Source organism: Paroedura picta, chromosome 7, assembly GCF_049243985.1.
Source record: "Paroedura picta isolate Pp20150507F chromosome 7, Ppicta_v3.0, whole genome shotgun sequence".
Taxonomy (NCBI): Eukaryota; Metazoa; Chordata; class Lepidosauria; order Squamata; family Gekkonidae; genus Paroedura; species Paroedura picta.
The window spans coordinates 43,108,782-43,127,040 of record NC_135375.1 but is presented as its reverse complement, the minus strand read 5'-3'; the positions used below and the strand labels follow the sequence as shown (position 1 = coordinate 43,127,040).

The following is an 18,259-nucleotide window of genomic DNA, read 5'->3' as shown; positions in this document are numbered from 1 at the left end:
CTTGCCAGGCATGAGAAAAGGCATCAGTGGGATCACTCATTACAAATGAGTGATACAGCTTTTGAAAATTTAGTAATCTTGTTCACTGTTTTGAGATATGTTAGTTGGTGGTAATAAAGATATTACGTTATTATGGCTTTTAGATTTTTTTCTTAATGGACCAGCATGGCTACCTACAATTTGCCATGTAGTTAGCAAAAATTAAATAAATTAAATAATTACGTCAACCTTGAGAATGGTCTATTATTTCTCAAGAAAAATATACAGCTTCTGAGTGAAAGCCACCACCTAAAGAAAAGCTGGTAGAAAGCAATGCAGGTGTAGCCATTTAAATAGATATAGTTATTTGTGATAAAGACAAAAGGAATAATGATGTATGGTTTTACTATTTAAAGGATTTAATAAATACCTTTTTAGTGGTATATCTCAAATCTCTAATAAGAAATTGCTATAAAGAAAACATTCTGCTACTGTGCTTGTGAATTGAAGTAATCTAGTTATGTAAAATCAGATTATTTAATAAGGTGATATTTACCATTATATTAGGTATTTGTATGATGTTTTTGCAAATAATATATTGATAGAATATTATTTAAGAAATTAAATCCCTGGGAAATATGTTTAATTTTTTTATCCACTGCAAGGGAAACCTTATTTTTCTTATTTCGTAATAAGAATAACAAAGACTCATTAGTGGAGCTAACTCTGTTGCATTTGACAGGCTGACTAGAAAACAGTTTATTTTTGCTGTCTGCGGGTTTTAATTAAGATGTGTTCAATTATAGTCCGTTCTCTCTCTTTCTCACTCTCACACACACACTTTCCTCTTCTTGCTGCGTCACAGATGGGCGATCAGGGTGCTTTCAGATGGTCCAGCCCATGACTTTGACCTTCTGCACAGTCCAGCGTTCCCTGGGGAACCGTTCAGCTCATGAGGTCTGATTTCACACTTCCAGGATGCCTCGGCTCTCTTAACAATGACAGGGAGACAAAGCCCTTTAGAACAGGCCGCACAGGGACTTGTTTAAATTGGAAACCAGAGGAGTCAAGGAACGAGGTTATGGACTATAGAATAGTGCTTTTAATAAAGAGCTCACAGCTCTGGTTCAGCTCAAAGAGGGCTACCTCTGTACAATTAATTGAGCCATTTATCTAGAGTCTCTTAGACTTCTAATTTCTCACAGAATTATGATAAATATTAGTTAAAAGGCAAATGAGAGATACATGAAATGAATTAGAATAATTAATCTGTTTTTTTCTACAGTAGAAATACATTTCCTTGAGTTTTACCCTGTTTTTTAAAATTGAACAGAGCCTAGAATTTCCATGGATTAAAGATTCTAAATTTATTTGAAGACTTACAGTACTTGAATCTATTACCCTTGATGTTTCAACTGTTACATTGAAGGCCAGAGGAAGAGCAGCATGAAAAGTGCATTCGTCTTGAGCACAAGTAAAATTCCTAGACAATGTTGAATTTCACATGAATGCCATGTACATCTGATTTCCCTGTATAGCTCTCCTCTGTGGAATCTTCTTAGACCTGCAAACTAGTATTAATAACTTCAGTTGAAAGGCTAGCTAAAATAACACGATGATGCAATGTATTCTGCTGACAGCTGGGTTAAGAGAGGTAGCAGGAAAGATGTTCAAGTGTTAAGTGTGGCAGGGCCCCCTGCCTCACTGACAGGCACACTGTCTTCTATAACCAGTGGCACCCCACAATAGTCTAGGCTTAAAATAAAGCCATGACACTGCTAGGATCAGCCAAGCCAGGCCAGATTCCATCTTAGAAATCTTGCTCTCTGCCTTAGGTTTGGAATGACAGCCTTTGCCTGACCCAGAGGTGCCTCTGGACTCAAGCTTGCATCAGCTCACCCCCCCCCCCATTGTATTTCTAAGTGAGTGGACTGGCTTCCTCCTGTTTGCCTAAGGGCTCCTAGGAAAATCCTTTGTCTTGCAACATTTTTCACACTTGGCCCCTCTGCCAGGGGAAATCTCTTCCCCACATCCTGCCAGCTAGACCTGATGGCTCTCTTCCTCAGAGCCATTAATACCTTTATCCAAATCCATTTACGGCCACCACCACCCCACTTGGCCAGGCATTGTCCTAATCTCCGGGGACCCTGGAAACTTTCAGCACATGCTTACCTGAGCCTCGTCATGTAGCCCCCTTCCCAAAATCCTATACAAACTGTGGCTTCACACAGCGACTCTGAGTGTCTTCCAACCCGGGACCTCCCACGCTGGTTCGTGCTTCTTCCTCTAACTCTCCATTCCTTGGACAGGTAACTATCAAGCCTTCTACTCTCCCTCCCCCTTCTCTATACGACTGCTTGTAGGTGTGTTAGCTATTTGTGTGTCTTTTTGTTATTTTCCTGTCAATAAAAGCTTATATTACTATTTTACCATTTACATCTGTGTTTGCCTTGAGTTCCTACGGGTGTAATCAACCCTGGTATATATAGGCATTTCGATCCATAAACGCTAAATTACCCCCCTCTCGCAGCATTTGGGCTAATATTCCTCACAAGCTCAAAGATCATAGAATCATAGAGTTGGAAGGGGCCATACAGGCCATCTAGTCCAACCCCCTGCTCAACGCAGGATTAGCCCTAAGCATCCTAAAGCATCCAAGAAAAGTGTGTATCCAACCTTTGCTTGAAGACTTCCAGTGAGGGGGCGCTCACCACCTCCTTAGGCAGCCTATTCCACTGCTGAACTACTCTGACTGTGAAAAACGTTTTCATGATATCTAGCCTATATCGTTGTACTTGAAGTTTAAACCCATTACTGCGTGTCCTCTCCTCTGCAGCCAGCAGAAACAGCATCCTGCCCTCCTCCAAGTGACAACCTTTCAAATACTTAAAGAGGGCTATCATGTCCCCTCTAAACCTCCTTTTCTCCAGGCTGAACATTCCCAAGTCCCTCAACCTATCTTCATAGGGCTTGGTCCCTTGGCCCCAGATCATCTTCGTCGCTCTCCTCTGTACCCTTTCAATTTTATCGATGTCCTTCTTGAAGTGAGGCCTCCAGAATTGCACACAGTACTCCAGGTGTGGTCTGACCAGTGCCGTATACAATGGGACTATGACATCTTGTGATTTTGATGTGATGCCTCTGTTGATACAGCCCAAAATGGCATTTGCCTTTTTTACCGCTGCATCACACTGCCTGCTCATGTTTAGTTTACAATCCACAAGTACCCCAAGGTCTCGTTCACACACAGTGCTACCTAGAAGCATATCCCCCATCCAGTAGGCATGCTTTTCATTTTTCTGACCCAGATGCAGAACTTTACACTTATCTTTATTAAATTGCTTCTTGTTCTCATTTGCCCATTTTTCCATTGTGTTCAGATCTCGTTGAACTCTATCTCTATCTTCCGGAGTATTTGCCAGTCCTCCCAATTTGGTGTCATCTGCAAACTTGATGAGTAGTCCCTCCACCCCCTCATCTAGATCATTAATAAATATGTTAAAAAGTACCGGGCCGAGCACCGAACCCTGAGGTACCCCGCTACTCACCTCTCTCCAATCTGATGAAACACCATTGACAACAACTCTTTGAGTGCGGTTCTCTAACCAATTCCCTATCCACCTAACGATCTGAAAATCCAGATTGCAGTCCTTCAACTTATCCATCAGAACATCATGGGGAACCTTGTCAAAAGCTTTACTAAAATCCAAGTAAATGACATCAACCAAATTTCCCCGATCCAGCAAACCTGTTACTTGGTCAAAAAAGGAAACCAGGTTGGTCTGGCAGGACCTGTTGGAGACAAATCCATGCTGACTTCCTTGGATCACCAAATTGTCCTTCAGATGTTTGCAGATCGCTCCCTTTAATATTTGCTCCATTATCTTCCCCACAACAGGGGTCAGACTCACTGGTCTGTAGTTTCCCGGGTCATCCTTCCTCCCTTTTTTGAAGATCGGAATAATGTAAGATGATGGACAAGGGCTGTGCAAGTTCTCTGGAAAGTTCTTTGAGTACTCTCGGGTGCATTTCATCTGGACCAGGGGATTTGAACTCATCCAGTGCAGCTAAATACCTCTCGACAACCTCTCTATTCATGTTTACCTGCCACCCAGACACTATCCTTTGGCTACAGCCATCTCTAGATGTGCCTAAACACTTTGACATGTTGGAAAAAACAGATGTAAAATAGGCACTAAGCCTTTCTGCTTTCTCTGCATCTTTCGTTAGTGTTTGTCCATCCACACCCAACAGCGGGCCTATTGCCTCTTTTACTTTACGTTTGCTCCTCACGTAACTGAAAAATCTTTTCTTGTTACAATGGGCTTCCCTGGCCAATCTTAGCTCACTCTCAACTTTGGCCTTTCTGATGATTGATCTACAGTGCCTAGTAACCTGTAGGTACTCTTCTTTAGAGCTCTGTCCTTTCCTCCATTTCCTGAACATTTTCCTTTTCTTTCTTAGTTCCTCTTGAAGTTCTCTGTTCATCCAAATAGGCTTCTTAGAGCTCCTGCAGTGTTTTCGTATTTCTGGAATAGTCATTGATTGAGCATGCAATAGCTCTTGTTTGAGTAGCGCCCACCCTTCACATGCTCCCTTCCCTTCCAGCATTCTCGTCCATGGTATGACACTCATCACCATTGAATTAACATTTTGTTCCTCCCCTGAAACAGCCTTCTTTTCAATTTGAAAATCATTTAAGATATGAACGTGCTTGAGATGTTTCATTATATTGTTAAAAAACAATTAGTATTTTGTCACTTGTCTTATTGCTAAATAATGGTAAATATATGAATGTGGACAGTTAACAAAGATGCAACTTTGTTTAAAAACTGAACTGGCAAGGTATATTAACAGATAATTTAAGGACTACCTAGATTTGTACTACATGTGTTTGTTTATTTTTAAAAAACACTCACCTGAAATGGAGTAGTGTATTGTTGCATTTACACAAGTAAACCAAACCATCCATTCCAAATCTGCCTTCTGACCTGGTTGCAATTTTGTTGGAGAAAAATAGGTCAACCAGAAAGGACTTTCCCCCCCTAGAAACAAATATATTAATGTTTCTTCTCTCCCCACCCATTTCCCTGGGATCAACAAAATTGCTAACAAGATCTTGGTTTTCCCTAAGCTTGTTTGCTTGCCTAATATAATTCTCCTTTTTTTTCAGGGCAGGCTTATTTTCCTTCCCTATGATCTGCTGTAGTTTTGATAGGGAAAAAGACCCACTGTGTAGTCCATTAGCCTTGAATACCAAAACTTTAAAAAGAACTTCCATTATAAAACAGAATGATATGTGTGTACATATAAATATTAATTTAAATCATCTAAACTGTGGAATTACATTACTAGAGATGTGGCAATACTAGACGGTTCTGTGTGGTGACTTCCGGCAGATGAAAACATCAGGGGGAGGTGGCAGCTGCTATGTGGTATAAGAATGTCTAATAAACATGCAAAAACAATTGTAGCCTAGTACTCTAATCATAGCTTCAAAATATGTAACCCACATGAATACCAAGCTCATGCACACTTGTTATATCTTTCATTGTTGCTTCAGCAGTGTTCCAGATATTCCCCAGATGTGATTGCATGTTGTGAAAAGACTCAGTGAATGTCTACCCTTTCCTCACAAGCATTTTGTTCTTGTCTGCTGTTGGCCCAATCCCTCCTTTACTAAAGACTCATTCATTAAGGCTCATCATTCATTCCCTGCTACTTATATACTTAGACTCCCACAACCAATCAACCACTTACCCTGAATCTAATCTAGCCTTCTTGCATTGCTTTTGTTCTGCATCTCTTCCCTCAAATTCCTTCACTTTGTTTGTTTTGCTTTGCTTCCAAAAGATCCAGATATCTAATTTTTGTACATGTTTTCTGGATAACCACTCACGCTTAAGGCTGCGTTTTGCGGGTGGAAAGAGGACAGTCAGGCAATATTGACTATGGATTAAATAGGACATTATATTTTTCATACAGTCTTCTGCATGTTTGTAACAATCCTGTAAGCTAATTTTGACCTCTGTACAGCCCACCCCCTCCCCTGCGTAAAATAGGCATAAGACAATTAATCACAATATGATAATCTCAGAGCCAAGAGAAGAATAAGGGTTGAAAAAACCTTTGGCTACTTGAATATCTAAAAAGTAGCACTTTGTGCTACATATTGGTTGCCATAAGACATTTCTGCAGAACAGTAAAAACTAAAAACGTAGGATTCTAAAATATATAATGGCCAGTTGGATGGGATAGCAATGGTATATGCATTTAACGCTTGAAGATATAGCTGCAACTCTATCAATAAAGGGAGTATAATGGGAGTGAGAAACTCTAGGAAAGGACTCCTTTTCCAAGCCTGTGCTGGCCCTGACACTTCCTCCAAAAGGAAGGTTGGAAGGAGACAGGATGAGGCAGCCTACTTAGCTAATTGGCCAACTGCTGTTTTCCTTATCTCAGGCAGGCCAGGTGCTACATACATATCTCTGCTGAGTACCTCTCATCTTGTGCAGAGCTCAGGTGGGTGGAACTGGGCCCCATCCACTGCCTCATAAGGAATGGGAATTGGCCAGGTGCCACCTTCTGCCTTCTTTGCCTCAGGTGGGATTTGGGAGGACCAGGTGCTGCCATCTGCGTTTCCTTACCTCAGGTGTGGTCAGGTTGGGAGCCATCCTCTGCCTTCCCTTGCCTTGGGCAGGGCTCAATGGGGCACTGCCCTCTGCCTTGCATCACATGGGACTTGGCTGGGTGCCTCCCTCTAACTTGTTTGCATCACCTCAGGTGCACTGAGCCAGGTGATGCTACCTCTCACAATACACATGTGACATGGCTATCCAGCAGGCCAAGTTCTGTCTTCCCTGCCTCCTCTGAGGCTGGCTGGGGGCTGCCTCTCCTACCCTGCACAGGGCTTGAGTGGGTCAGAATCAGCCCTTCTCTCAGGGTTAGCCTGCTAAGCTGTGGATGGGAGGTCAACGACCACAGTAAAGTGTCCAGGTGCTCTTAATAGTCCATCAGGCCCTGCCTGTGAGGTAAGGTAGATTTAGGATGTATAACTCAGACATGTAGAGAATGTATAATTCAGACAGTTTTCTGGCCAGAATGGGAATTTCTGCTCTGCAACTCTAGCCACAGTGGCTGGAACAGTATCTGATGAGTCCTAACTCAGTGGCTAAAACACTGTGGAAAAGGCCTTATACCTTCCTCCTTTTTATTGACAGAAACGAAACCTGTCGTAACCAAGTCTTAACAGCCACTGAGAGAAATTATTTCATAAAGCTACAAATACTCCTTTTATCGTTGTCAGGTTTTTAATTTTTTTAAAGAAAGATTTCAGATATTTCTGCAAACCTGCCCCCTCCCCATTTGTAGAAAGATTCTGTCTTGCTCATTAATGGGTTCAGTCTCCACACTTAAGTATCCTCAGATTTGGCAATAGAATATAAATTAATCACTGACAAAATGTCTTGTGAGTTAGTGGAATTATTTAGTTTTCACTGACTGAATCAAATATTGGTGCAACATACTGGATTTCAGTAAAGCTTTCAATAAGATTCCACATGATATTCTTGTTCACAAGTTGGTAAAATGGATCCTAATTCTGTCAGGTGGATCAATAACTGGTTCACAAATCGTACCCAGACGGTACTTGTTAATGGTTCAGCAACTTCTTTGAAAAGAGTGACAAGTGGAGTACCCCAAGGATCTGTCCTGGGGCCTGTGTTGTTCAGCATATTTATAAATGATTTGGATGAGGGATTAGAGGGGATACTTATTATATTTGCAGATGATACTAAACTGGGAGGGGTAGCAAACACAACTGAAGACAGCAACAGAATACAGGATAATCTTGATAGGCTCGAGAAGTGGGCTAAACTGGATAAAATGAAGTTCAATAGGGACAAATGTAAAGTTCTGCATATAGATAGGAAAAACGAAAAACACCAACATAAGATGGGGGAGACTTGTCTTGGCAGTAGCATGTGCGAAAAGGATCTAGGAGTCCTAGTAGATCATACATTGAACATGAGTCAGCAGTGTGACTCAGTGGCTAAAAAGGAAAATGGGATTTTGGGCTGTATCAAAAGTAGTATAGTGCCCAGATCGTGCAAGGTGATGGTAACGCTTTACTCAGCTTTGGTTAGACCTCATTTAGAATACTGTGTTCAGTTTTGGGCACCACAATTGAAGAAGGATGTAAACAAACTGGAGCGTGTCCAGAGGAGGGAAACAAAAATAGTGAGGGGTTTGGAGACCAAGACTTATGAAAAAAGGTTGAGAGAGCTTGATTTGTTTAGCCTAGAGAGAAGACAGCTAGGAGGTGATACAATAGCCATCTTCAAGTACTTGAAGGGCTGTCACATAGAGGATGGAGCAGAGTTGTTTTCTTTTATCCCAGAGGGTAGGACCAGAACCAATGGGATGAAATTAATTCAAAAGACTTTTCCCTATTTCACTCGAATATGGAATAGCTTTCCATATGGAACCAGTTAGGAAGCATCAGCAGGAGACCTCAAGCATTACCTTGAGGATTGCTGGTATGTATATCCTACATCTCATAAAAACGGGGGGGGGGGTGTGTGTATGGGTTTTAGTATGAAATGTCTTGAAAACTCTATGAGGCCACCACAAATTTGCTGCAATTTGGGGCCAGGGCAGGCTGTGAAAATGAGTCCTTTCCTAGAGTTTCTCACTCCCATTATGCCCCTGCTCACAGGGTGTTTCTGAAATAAAATGGAGGAGAGGAGGAGGATGAAGTAAGATGTTTTAAGTCTCCATTATGGAGAAAGATTGGATATAAACAAAGTAAATGAATTATGAATATAGCTAAAGACGAACAGGCAGATACAAATTTGGTTGTTGGATGGCCAGGGGTGAGGAGAAAGGTTGGCTATAAACAGAGTAATTAGGAAATGTAATTAGGAAAACACTGTTTGCTCTTAGTAATGATGGCAGTATGTGAATCAATGTATTCTGGCGCTATTGGCATTGTGTCCTGCAAGCTTAGTGGAATCTGAATGCTGCCTGAGAAAAACTAAGTACTGCACAAACAAAATGGACCACTGGCAGTGTTTCTTAAAACATAACTTCAGTGGTTGGTGCAATAGAATCATAGTACCACAAAACTTCTAATTTTCATGCACCCAACAGTTACAAATGGGTATAGTTGCCATTCTCACACATGCGTGGAGACGGCGCTGGTCGTCCCGATGGGTGATCTCTGGCACCAGCTTGATCTGGGTGGTTTGACCATTCTCATAATGCTCGATCTGTCAGCTGCTTTTGATATGGTTGACCATGAATTAATGGCCCATCGCCTCGCCATGATGGGGATCATAGAATCATAGAGTTGGAAGGGGCCATACAGGCCATCTAGTCCAACCCCGTGCTCAACGCAGGATCAGCCCTAAGCATCCTAAAGCATCCAAGAAAAGTGTGTATCCAACCTTTGCTTGAAGACTGCCAATGAGGGGGAGTTCACCACCTCCTTAGGCAGCCTATTCCACTGCTGAACGACTCTGACTGTGAAAATTTTTTTCCTGATATCTAGCCTATATCGTTGTACTTGTAGTTTAAACCCATTACTGCGTGTCCTTTCCTCTGCAGCCAATGGGAACAGCATCCTGCCCTCCTCCAAATGACAACCTTTCAAATACTTAAAGAGAGCTATCATGTCCCCTCTCAGCCTCCTTTTCTCCAGGCTGAACATTCCCAAGTCCCTCAACCTCTCTTCATAGGGCTTGGTCCCTTGGCCCCAGATCATCTTCATCGCCCTCCTCTGTACCCTTTCTATTTTATCTACATCCTTCTTGAAGTGAGGCCTCCAGAACTGCACACAGTACTCCAGGTGTGGTCTGACCAGTGCCGTATACAATGGGACTATGACATCTTGTGATGTCATATGGGGATATGGGGTACAGCTCTCAGCTGATTAAACTCCATCCTCCATAATTGGTCCTAGAGGGTGGCAGTGGAGGAGGAGCTATTGCATCGTTGTCAGCTTTGTATTTGAGTTCCTTGGGGTGTGGTACTCTCCCCCATGCACTTCAACATCATTATGTGCCTTCGGTCTCAGTTTGTCCAGAGCTTTGGGCTGGGCTGCCATCAGTATGCTGATGACACCCAGCTCTATCTCCTCATGGATGGACACCTGGGCTTCCCCCAGATGTTTTGAAGTCATGGCTAGATGACTTGAGTAGAGTCATCTGAAACTGAACCCCTCCAAAATTGGAGGTCCTATGGCTGGGTAGGAGGGAGCAGACCAGGAAGTGTGCTTGCACACTCTGGCTGGGACACAACTGGTCACCGGGCCCAAGTCCAGAAGTTGGGAGTGACCTTGGCCTCACCTAGGGCCAGGGACTTTTCGGTCCCGGCCCCTACCTGGTGGATTGAGCTCCTGGAGGAGCTGCAGGCCCTGTGGGAGCTTTCAGCTTTTCGCAGGGCCTGTGAGATGGAGCTCTTCCACCAGGTCTATGGTTGAAGCCAGTGTGGAGAGAAGATCTGTGGGCCCCCCAAAGGAAGGTATTCTACCACATTTTAACAGTGGTGGCCAGCAGTTCTCCCCTAGTCCCCAGTGGGGGTAGGTCGGGTGGTAGGTTTGCTGCTGTGTAATTTTAGTGGTCTTTTTAGGGGACTTTGTATTTTTATTTTTACCTGTATTTTAATTTTTACCTGGAACCTGCCACGAGCCGGCTCTGCCAAGAGTAGCGAGAAATAGATGATGATGATGATGATGATAATAACAACAACAACAAAAAGCAGTTTATTGGTTGTTTTTACTGAATGCGGATGAATATTGGCATGAAATCAGGAAATGGTTGAGCTGAGCACCTGAATCATGCATGCTATAATTCCACGTGAACTACTTTTTACAGAAACCCTTCCATGAGACATGGTTTCATGTAGAGTTGTAGAATTTTCTTCCTCACCTTTGTAAAGTTCCTTTGACATTCTTTTTAGAATGGGTGATCATCTCTGCATTTGGTAGGTGAGATTATCCTCTTGACAGTCACAGCAATATCAATGAAGATGGTTAATTCATTGTTTGATGTTAGAACTAAGTGATATTTAACTTTTTGCAAAATGCAAACATCTACTGTGTAATCAGTATATTTAAAACAATTATACTTTTCCATTAAAGTTAATAATATGCACATTAACCTGTGATGGAGTCTGAATCAATATTGCAGATAAGTCATGTCTCCTGGATAACTTTTTCTAAATATTGATTTAATTGTCATTTGTATAAGGTAAGAAACAAATTACATTCCTTACTGATATCTTTAATATGGCCCCTTTTATCTGCAGAATCTATCAGTTTATGTAGTACATGACATTAAATTTGTTAAGTATTGAAAATATTTTTAAATACAATGGAGTAGGTGTTAGAGGTTTGCTAAACTGAACTGAGACCTGCCTGTTTTTTCCCCCAACTACTTTACAATCAGTAATGGATCAGAAACATAAGTTTGCCTCTATTAATAACCAATGGTGTTTGTCATGGATCTTCCGTGTAATTCCACATGGGGACTGTGATGAGAAGGCTTGTCATCGTTCTTATGGCTAAAAGCCTCTGGGAAATGCTGCACACCAGAGCCATAAACTTGTTTCCACCCAGGGATCATGTGCTTCCATGCTGCAGTTACTCCACCTTCAATTTTTCTTTTACCACAGAAGCAGACAGTAGTTTTTGCTTTGCAAGGAGGATGTTTAATGCCTCGATAAGGACCCTGAACACATGCTTTGTCATGAACTTGGCCACATCTTTTATTTTGACTGATCATGGCTTAGCATGGGATCTTGCCATCTTGTGGAATGATACTTCCACAGTGTCAATAATAGTTGTTGGAATTCTCCCCAAAGTTCAGCCTAGTATGGGAGTGATTCAATGCATAAATAGGTACTTCCAATAGCTTGGTAATACCTCATCCCAAATGAGTCTCTAGTGGCGCAGGATGGTAAGGCAGCCAACATGCTGTCTGAAGCTCTGACCACGAGGCTGGGAGTTCGATAGCAGCCGGCTCAAGGTTGACTCAGCCTTCCATCTTTCCAAGGCTGGTAAAATGAGTTCCCAGCTTGCTGGGGGGTAAAACGGTAATGACTGGGGAAGGGAATGGCAAACCACCCTGTATTGAGTCTGCCAAGAAAATGCTAGAGGGCGTCACCCCAAGGGTCAGACATAACTTGGTGCTTGCACGGGGGATACCTTTACCATTTTACTTCATCCCAAATAAGTGTGCCTGGCCTAAACCAGAGCTAGGACCTTTTTGGCCCTGACTCCAGCTAGGTAGAGTGAGCTTCCATTGGAAATATGGTCCCTACTGGAACTATCAAAGTACTGAAGGACCTGCAAACTGCTGCTCTTCTACCAGGCATATGGTTGAAGCCAGAACAAGCAACAGAACACCGAAATTGGGCCCACTCTCCTCCTTTCCCCTTCCTAATGAGGGGAAATCAGAATTTAGAGTAAACCTGACTAGTTTAATTACAGGAGCTGTTCTTCTATCTTGAAGAAAAAACAACTGGTCATTGCATTGTTTTATGCTATATTTTTATTATTTTAATTTTTGTATAAATTCCTATGTTTTTCTTGTGGGAGGTGTGTGTGTTCCAATACACTATGTTGCCTTTTGGTGTGGCCACAGTGTCCAGAATATTTTCAAATGTTTAGGCCCAATAATTGCTCATCTTCATTTGCGGGGTTGCCATATATTCCTTTATTTAGATGATGATCAGTTGCTGGTGGCAAATTCCAGAGACAACTTGTTGAGACATTATCCCTTAGTTTTGGAGTCCTGCAAAAGATTGGATCTCCTGTGAATTGAGAGAAGTCCCATTCTAGAGGGTACAATTTCTAGACAAAACTCAGTTTGGCTACAGGCTAGAATTCGGGTCTTTACCATGTTGTTCTACTGTGCATAGAGCAGAGCAAGCTCCTTCATCTAAGCTTATAGGAGCTTTGGAAGCATTAGTTGAGAAAGGAGCTATTGAAGAAGTTATAGACCCCTAGAGTTGTGGAGGTTTTTAAAGAACTATACTTGACTTGAGTAAGTTAAATATTTACTTTCAAGTTTCTCGTTTTCATATGGTTGATGTTCCTGCAATTTTGAAGTTATTACAACCCAAATCTTGGTTTATTGTGCTTGTTTTAAAGTTTGCTTATTTTCATATCTTGATTCATTTTGCAGACAGAAAATATCTGCATTTTAAATGTGGAGATTATGTTGTTCAACTGTTTATCCACTGTGCCCAGGGTGTTTGCTAAGTGTTTAGCTCTTGTGGTTGTACATTTAAGGATCCCAGGATGCAATATCTTCATATACTTTGATGACTGGTTACCGGTAGTCAATATGAAACAAAGTTTGGTGGAGCATTGTAAATAATAGCCAACCAGCCTTTTGAATACTAGCAGGTTTTGCGTGATACTGATCTTCTCCTGTTTCTATACATGGCTATGAAAGTTCATTTTAACCCCCTATTTAGCTAGTTTCTGCCTGAAGGTTATTAAGCAATATAGAAGTTTTTAGCTGTACCTAAAAGGATTATTTTTACCAATCAGGGCAGTCAGAGGACTTAGGTGTCAGTGTAAATGTTTAAATCAAAATGTTTGAGAATTTCTTCTCTAAGCCATAAATGGTTTGTGTAGACTGGAGGGTATATTTAGAAATGGAGAACAAACAATTTATATTAGATATATCTGGAATTTAGCCTTAGAACATTATCATGTTTTTTGTGAATAATGCGGAAATGTGGCTGTCATTTCTCATTTTTCAGCAGTGCATCCTACTATATTTAGTGAGACGTTCCTTGTAGTTGTTTTTAGGATTACATGTCAAATTTAAATAAACACAATAGTTGTAATAACACAAATGGTGAAATATTAGTATTTAAAATCATCAGTTTTCTTGTATGCTTTGCAGTTTTGAAGGCTTGTTATTAAATTGAATTATATTTTCAAAAATTGGCATCTTCATTCATGGCCTCATTTGTAAAATGTAATCAAAATAATTTTAATAGGGAAGTGATACCGCAACAATGTGTTATGCCAGCCTTTCTCAACTTTTTACCATTGAGAACCCCCTGAAACAGTCTTCATGCTTTTAGAAACCCCAGAAGGGACATGAACATTCAGAATACGGTTGGGAAGCATAGCTGTGTACATGCCCACCTTAGGCTCCTCTCCTTGCCACCCCTTCCAGGCCCATCACTGGCCATTTTGGAAGGGGGGGGGGAGCAAATCTACATGACCATATATGGTCATATAACCTGATTAATGTTTTAATAAATTTAAATATATATATAAAATTAATTAATTTCCACCCCTTTGGGAAACTCTTCCAGGGCATTATGGTCTAGAAATCCCCCAAATTTTCTAGGAAATCCATAGAGCATCATGAAATGCCAATTTTTGTTATCTTTCCCCCACCAAATTGGTCCTGCTACTCAAGGGAAGGGTAGCAAGAGCATGGACTGTTGGGCAGGAGCATCCTTGTCTTTTAATAGTATAAGAATGCTGTGTACTTTTCAAGATATCAGAATGTCTAAAAACTGTAGTATCATTTTTCCAATATTTGGTTGGGTTTATTGCATGTACCAGTATATTTTATTTTATTTTATTTTATTTTATTTTATTTTATTTTATTTTATTTTATTTTATTTTATTTTATTTTATTTTATTTTATTTTATTTTATTTTATTTTATTTTATTTTATTTTATTTTATTTGACAGTGAGCTCACCTGTCCTGCTCTGCAGGGGCCTTCCACCCTCTGCCTGCCCACGTGTGTAGACTGTTAAAACAGGCCTTTCTACTAGTATTTTGCATGTACCAATAATTTAAGTGTTTGTGAATGTTAAGAAATTAAATTATCTCTTCCCAGGTAAAAGTGACCCATTTTGTGTAGTTGAGTTGAACAACGATAGACTGCTGACACACACCGTATACAAAAACCTTAACCCAGAATGGAATAAAATCTTCACATTGTAAGTATGGATTTGTGTGTGTTGCTTATTTTTATTTGATACTGACCTGTTTAAATCCATCCAAAACTTACAAGATAGAGGTAAAGTATTCTGGTTTCTTAATGAGTAACATATATCGGTGTAACAAAAAGTACAAAATATTTTGGTAGTTTACAATACATGACTGCTGGATCAGACTAGTGGTCCTCCTAATTCAGCCTTCTGTTTTGTAAAGTGGAACAAGTTTCTCTGGAAGGTCATAGCAGGGCATAGAATGCAAAACTCTTCCTTGGTGTTGCCTGTTAGCATCAGTAAATGAAAAAATCCTTGATTTTTTAGCCTTTCTCCAAACTCTTAATCATCTCAAAAGCTATGAGGTTTTATGAATTCATGTAGGAACTCTGAGGAATGAGAAAAGAGAAAATGGCCAAGAACAGATCTTTTTGGGAATTCCAGTGGAGGTATGAAAAGCAGAAGAGATTTTGTCCTATGGAAACATTGGATGAGCGATTAGATAGTTTGGAAGAGATTCACAGAAATTACATAAATTGTCACTTTTGCAGCTATGGAGCTTGGGAAGAAGTGAAGGTGAAGGATTATTCTCTTTGGGTCTTCAGTGCAGGGGACTAAGGCTCAGCCAGGACTCGGGAAGTCAGTCAGGCACCAGGCATGCTGACATCCTGGGTTTTCTCCCCCAGCAGGTAGTCATCAGTCAATAGTTGGGTTACCTGATACTGAATCTGTATCCTATGCAGCATTAGTGCTCCTACAGTTGTACTCAATAAAATGTGTGGTGTTTTCCTCTCCAACTCAACATGTTCTGCAGGTCATTCTTTCCTTCCCCTCCTTCCTTCCCTCCCCAAACATAAGCTCTAGAGAAAGTGAAAGAGGACTGTTTCAACTGTATCAGATATAAGGGCAGGGTCATGGTAAGTTAGATAATAGAGAACACTAGATTATAATAATGATTTGGATTTGGAAGTGAAGGGTATAATAATAATTGGGCGTTAGTTTGGAGAAGAAAGATGGATCAAAGGAAAGCTTTTGAGAAGTTATAGGAATTACATTGTGTGAATGCAAGAGGGGAGTGAGTACACAGTGGACAGGTACAAGAACCACAGAGGAGATGACAACTAGACCTGATAAAGATATGGAATTACAGGGGTATGGAGTAGTTGGATAAGGTCATTAGAATACAAGCAATCAACTCATTGACCCAGGTCAGGACCTTTTTGGTCCTGGCCCCAACCTAGTAGAATGAGCTCCCAGGAGAGCTTAAGTCCCTGATGGAGCTGTCAGAGGTCTGTAGGGCCTATAAAACAGAGCTCTGCCAAGTCTTTGGTTGAGGTCAGGACTAAAATCTAGCCCCCCCCCCCCCCCCCGGCTTGCGGCCTCCCTCAGGGATTGGCTATGGGTAGAGGGACAGTTTTTAGCTATCTTGTTGCTGGAATTTTGTGTTTTTTAGGGTAGGGGGTTTTACTGGGTTTTATGTCTGACGTAACCTGCCTCGAGTTGTTTGAAAGAGGCAGGCTAAAAATTGAATAAATAAATAAAAGTAATTAGAGGAAAGAAAAGAAGAATTGAAGGGATTGAGAAAGTAGAGAAAGAGATTGATAGAAGCATAGAGATGAAAATATAGATCAGATGATATTTTTATTATTGGAAAAGGACGAAGAATGGTGATCAGAGTTCAAGGAAGAACAAGTGTTAGTAGGGAATCAAAGATGAAGGTGCTGAAGGTTCCAAGAGTTGGTACCAATTAGAGATTAGCATTGCTGCAGGTGGTTGTTGTTGTTAGGTGCGAAGTCGTGTCCGACCCATCGCGACCACATGGACAATGATCCTCCAGGCCTTCCTGTCCTCTACCATTCCCTGGAGTCCATTTAAGTTTGCACCTACTTCTTCTGTTACTCCATCCAGCTACCTCATTCTCTGTCGTCCCCTTCTTCTTTTGCCCTCAATCGCTTCCAGCATTAGGCTCTTCTCCAGGGAGTCCTTAATTCTCATGAGGTGGCCAAAGTATCTGAGTTTCATCTTCAGGATTTGGCCTTCTAAGGAGCAGTCAGGGCTGATCTCCTCTAGGACTGACCGGTTTGTTTACCTTAGAGTCCAAGGGACTCGCAAGAGTCTTCTTCAGCACCAGAGTTCAAAAGCCTCAATTCTTTGACGCTTGGCCTTCCTTATGGTCCAACTTTCGCAGCCATACATTGCAACTGGGAATACCATAGCCTTGACTAAACGCACTTTTGTTGACAGGGTGATGTCTCTGCTTTTTAGGATGCTGTCTAGATTTGCCATAGCTTTCCTCCCCAGGAGCAAGTGTCTTTTAATTTCTTAGCTGCAGTCCCCATCTGCAGTGATTTTGGAGCCCAGGAAAATAAAATCTGTCACTATCTCCATTTCTTCCCTATCTATTTGCCAGGAATTGAGAGGGCAAGATGCCATGATCTTTGTTTTCTTGATGTTGAGTTTCAAGCCAATTTTTGCACTCTCCTCCTTCACCCGCATCAACAGGCTCTTTAGTCCCTCTTCACTTTCTGCCATTAGAGTGGTATCATCTACATATCTGAGGTTGTTGATATTTCTCCCTGCAATCTTGATCCCAATTTGAGACTCCTATAATCCCACCTTTCTCATGATGTGCTCCACATACAAGTTAAATAGGCAAGGCGACAGTATACAGCCTTGCCGAACACCTTTCTCAATTTTGAACCAATCAGTGATTCCATGTTCAGATCTCACTGTTGCTTCTTGACCTGCATATAAATTTCTCAAGAGACAAATAAGATGCTCTGGTACTCCCATCTCTTCAAGAACTTGCCACAATTTGTTGTGCTCCACACAATCAAAGGCTTTAGCATAGTCAATGAAGCAGAAGTAGATGTTCTTCTGGAACTCCCTAGCTTTCTCCATTCTCCATGATCCAGCGTATGTTGGCAATTTAATCTCTAGTTACTCTGCATCTTCGAAATCCTGCCTGTACTTCTGGAAGTTCTCGGTACACATATTGCTGGAGCCTAGCGTGTAAGATGTTGAGCAGTAACACATCCCTTTTAATTCTATTGTTGTTATTATTATCTTCATGAATTACAGTTCTACATAGAAAAAATGTGCTGGATACTATGGGCTGTGTAGGAGCTCACAGAAAGGATTCTTTCCTTTTTCCTGCACCTCAGAACTGGTGGGTCCTTAAGAACAGTGAGGGATGTAGTATAAAGTAGGAATTAGAATTTTCACACAGAGATCATGGTTCATTTACAGGGGGTTATGTATGATCCCCCCCCCTTCCTTGACACTATATCCAGCTGTGCTTCCAAGGT

The 18,259-nt window shown here is 41.3% G+C and overlaps 1 protein-coding gene across 7 annotated transcripts in view; it reads left to right on the top strand.

Annotated features, from left to right (window-relative positions):
• The window catches only part of MCTP1 (multiple C2 and transmembrane domain containing 1), a 253,452-nt gene that overhangs the window by 119,490 nt on the left and 115,703 nt on the right, over positions 1-18,259 (top strand). For all 7 annotated transcript variants that reach the window (XM_077347620.1, XM_077347616.1, XM_077347615.1 and 4 more), the window contains one exon: positions 14,858-14,960. In XM_077347620.1, the coding sequence (XP_077203735.1) occupies positions 14,858-14,960 (103 nt within the window). The remainder of the gene's footprint in view (positions 1-14,857; positions 14,961-18,259) is intronic.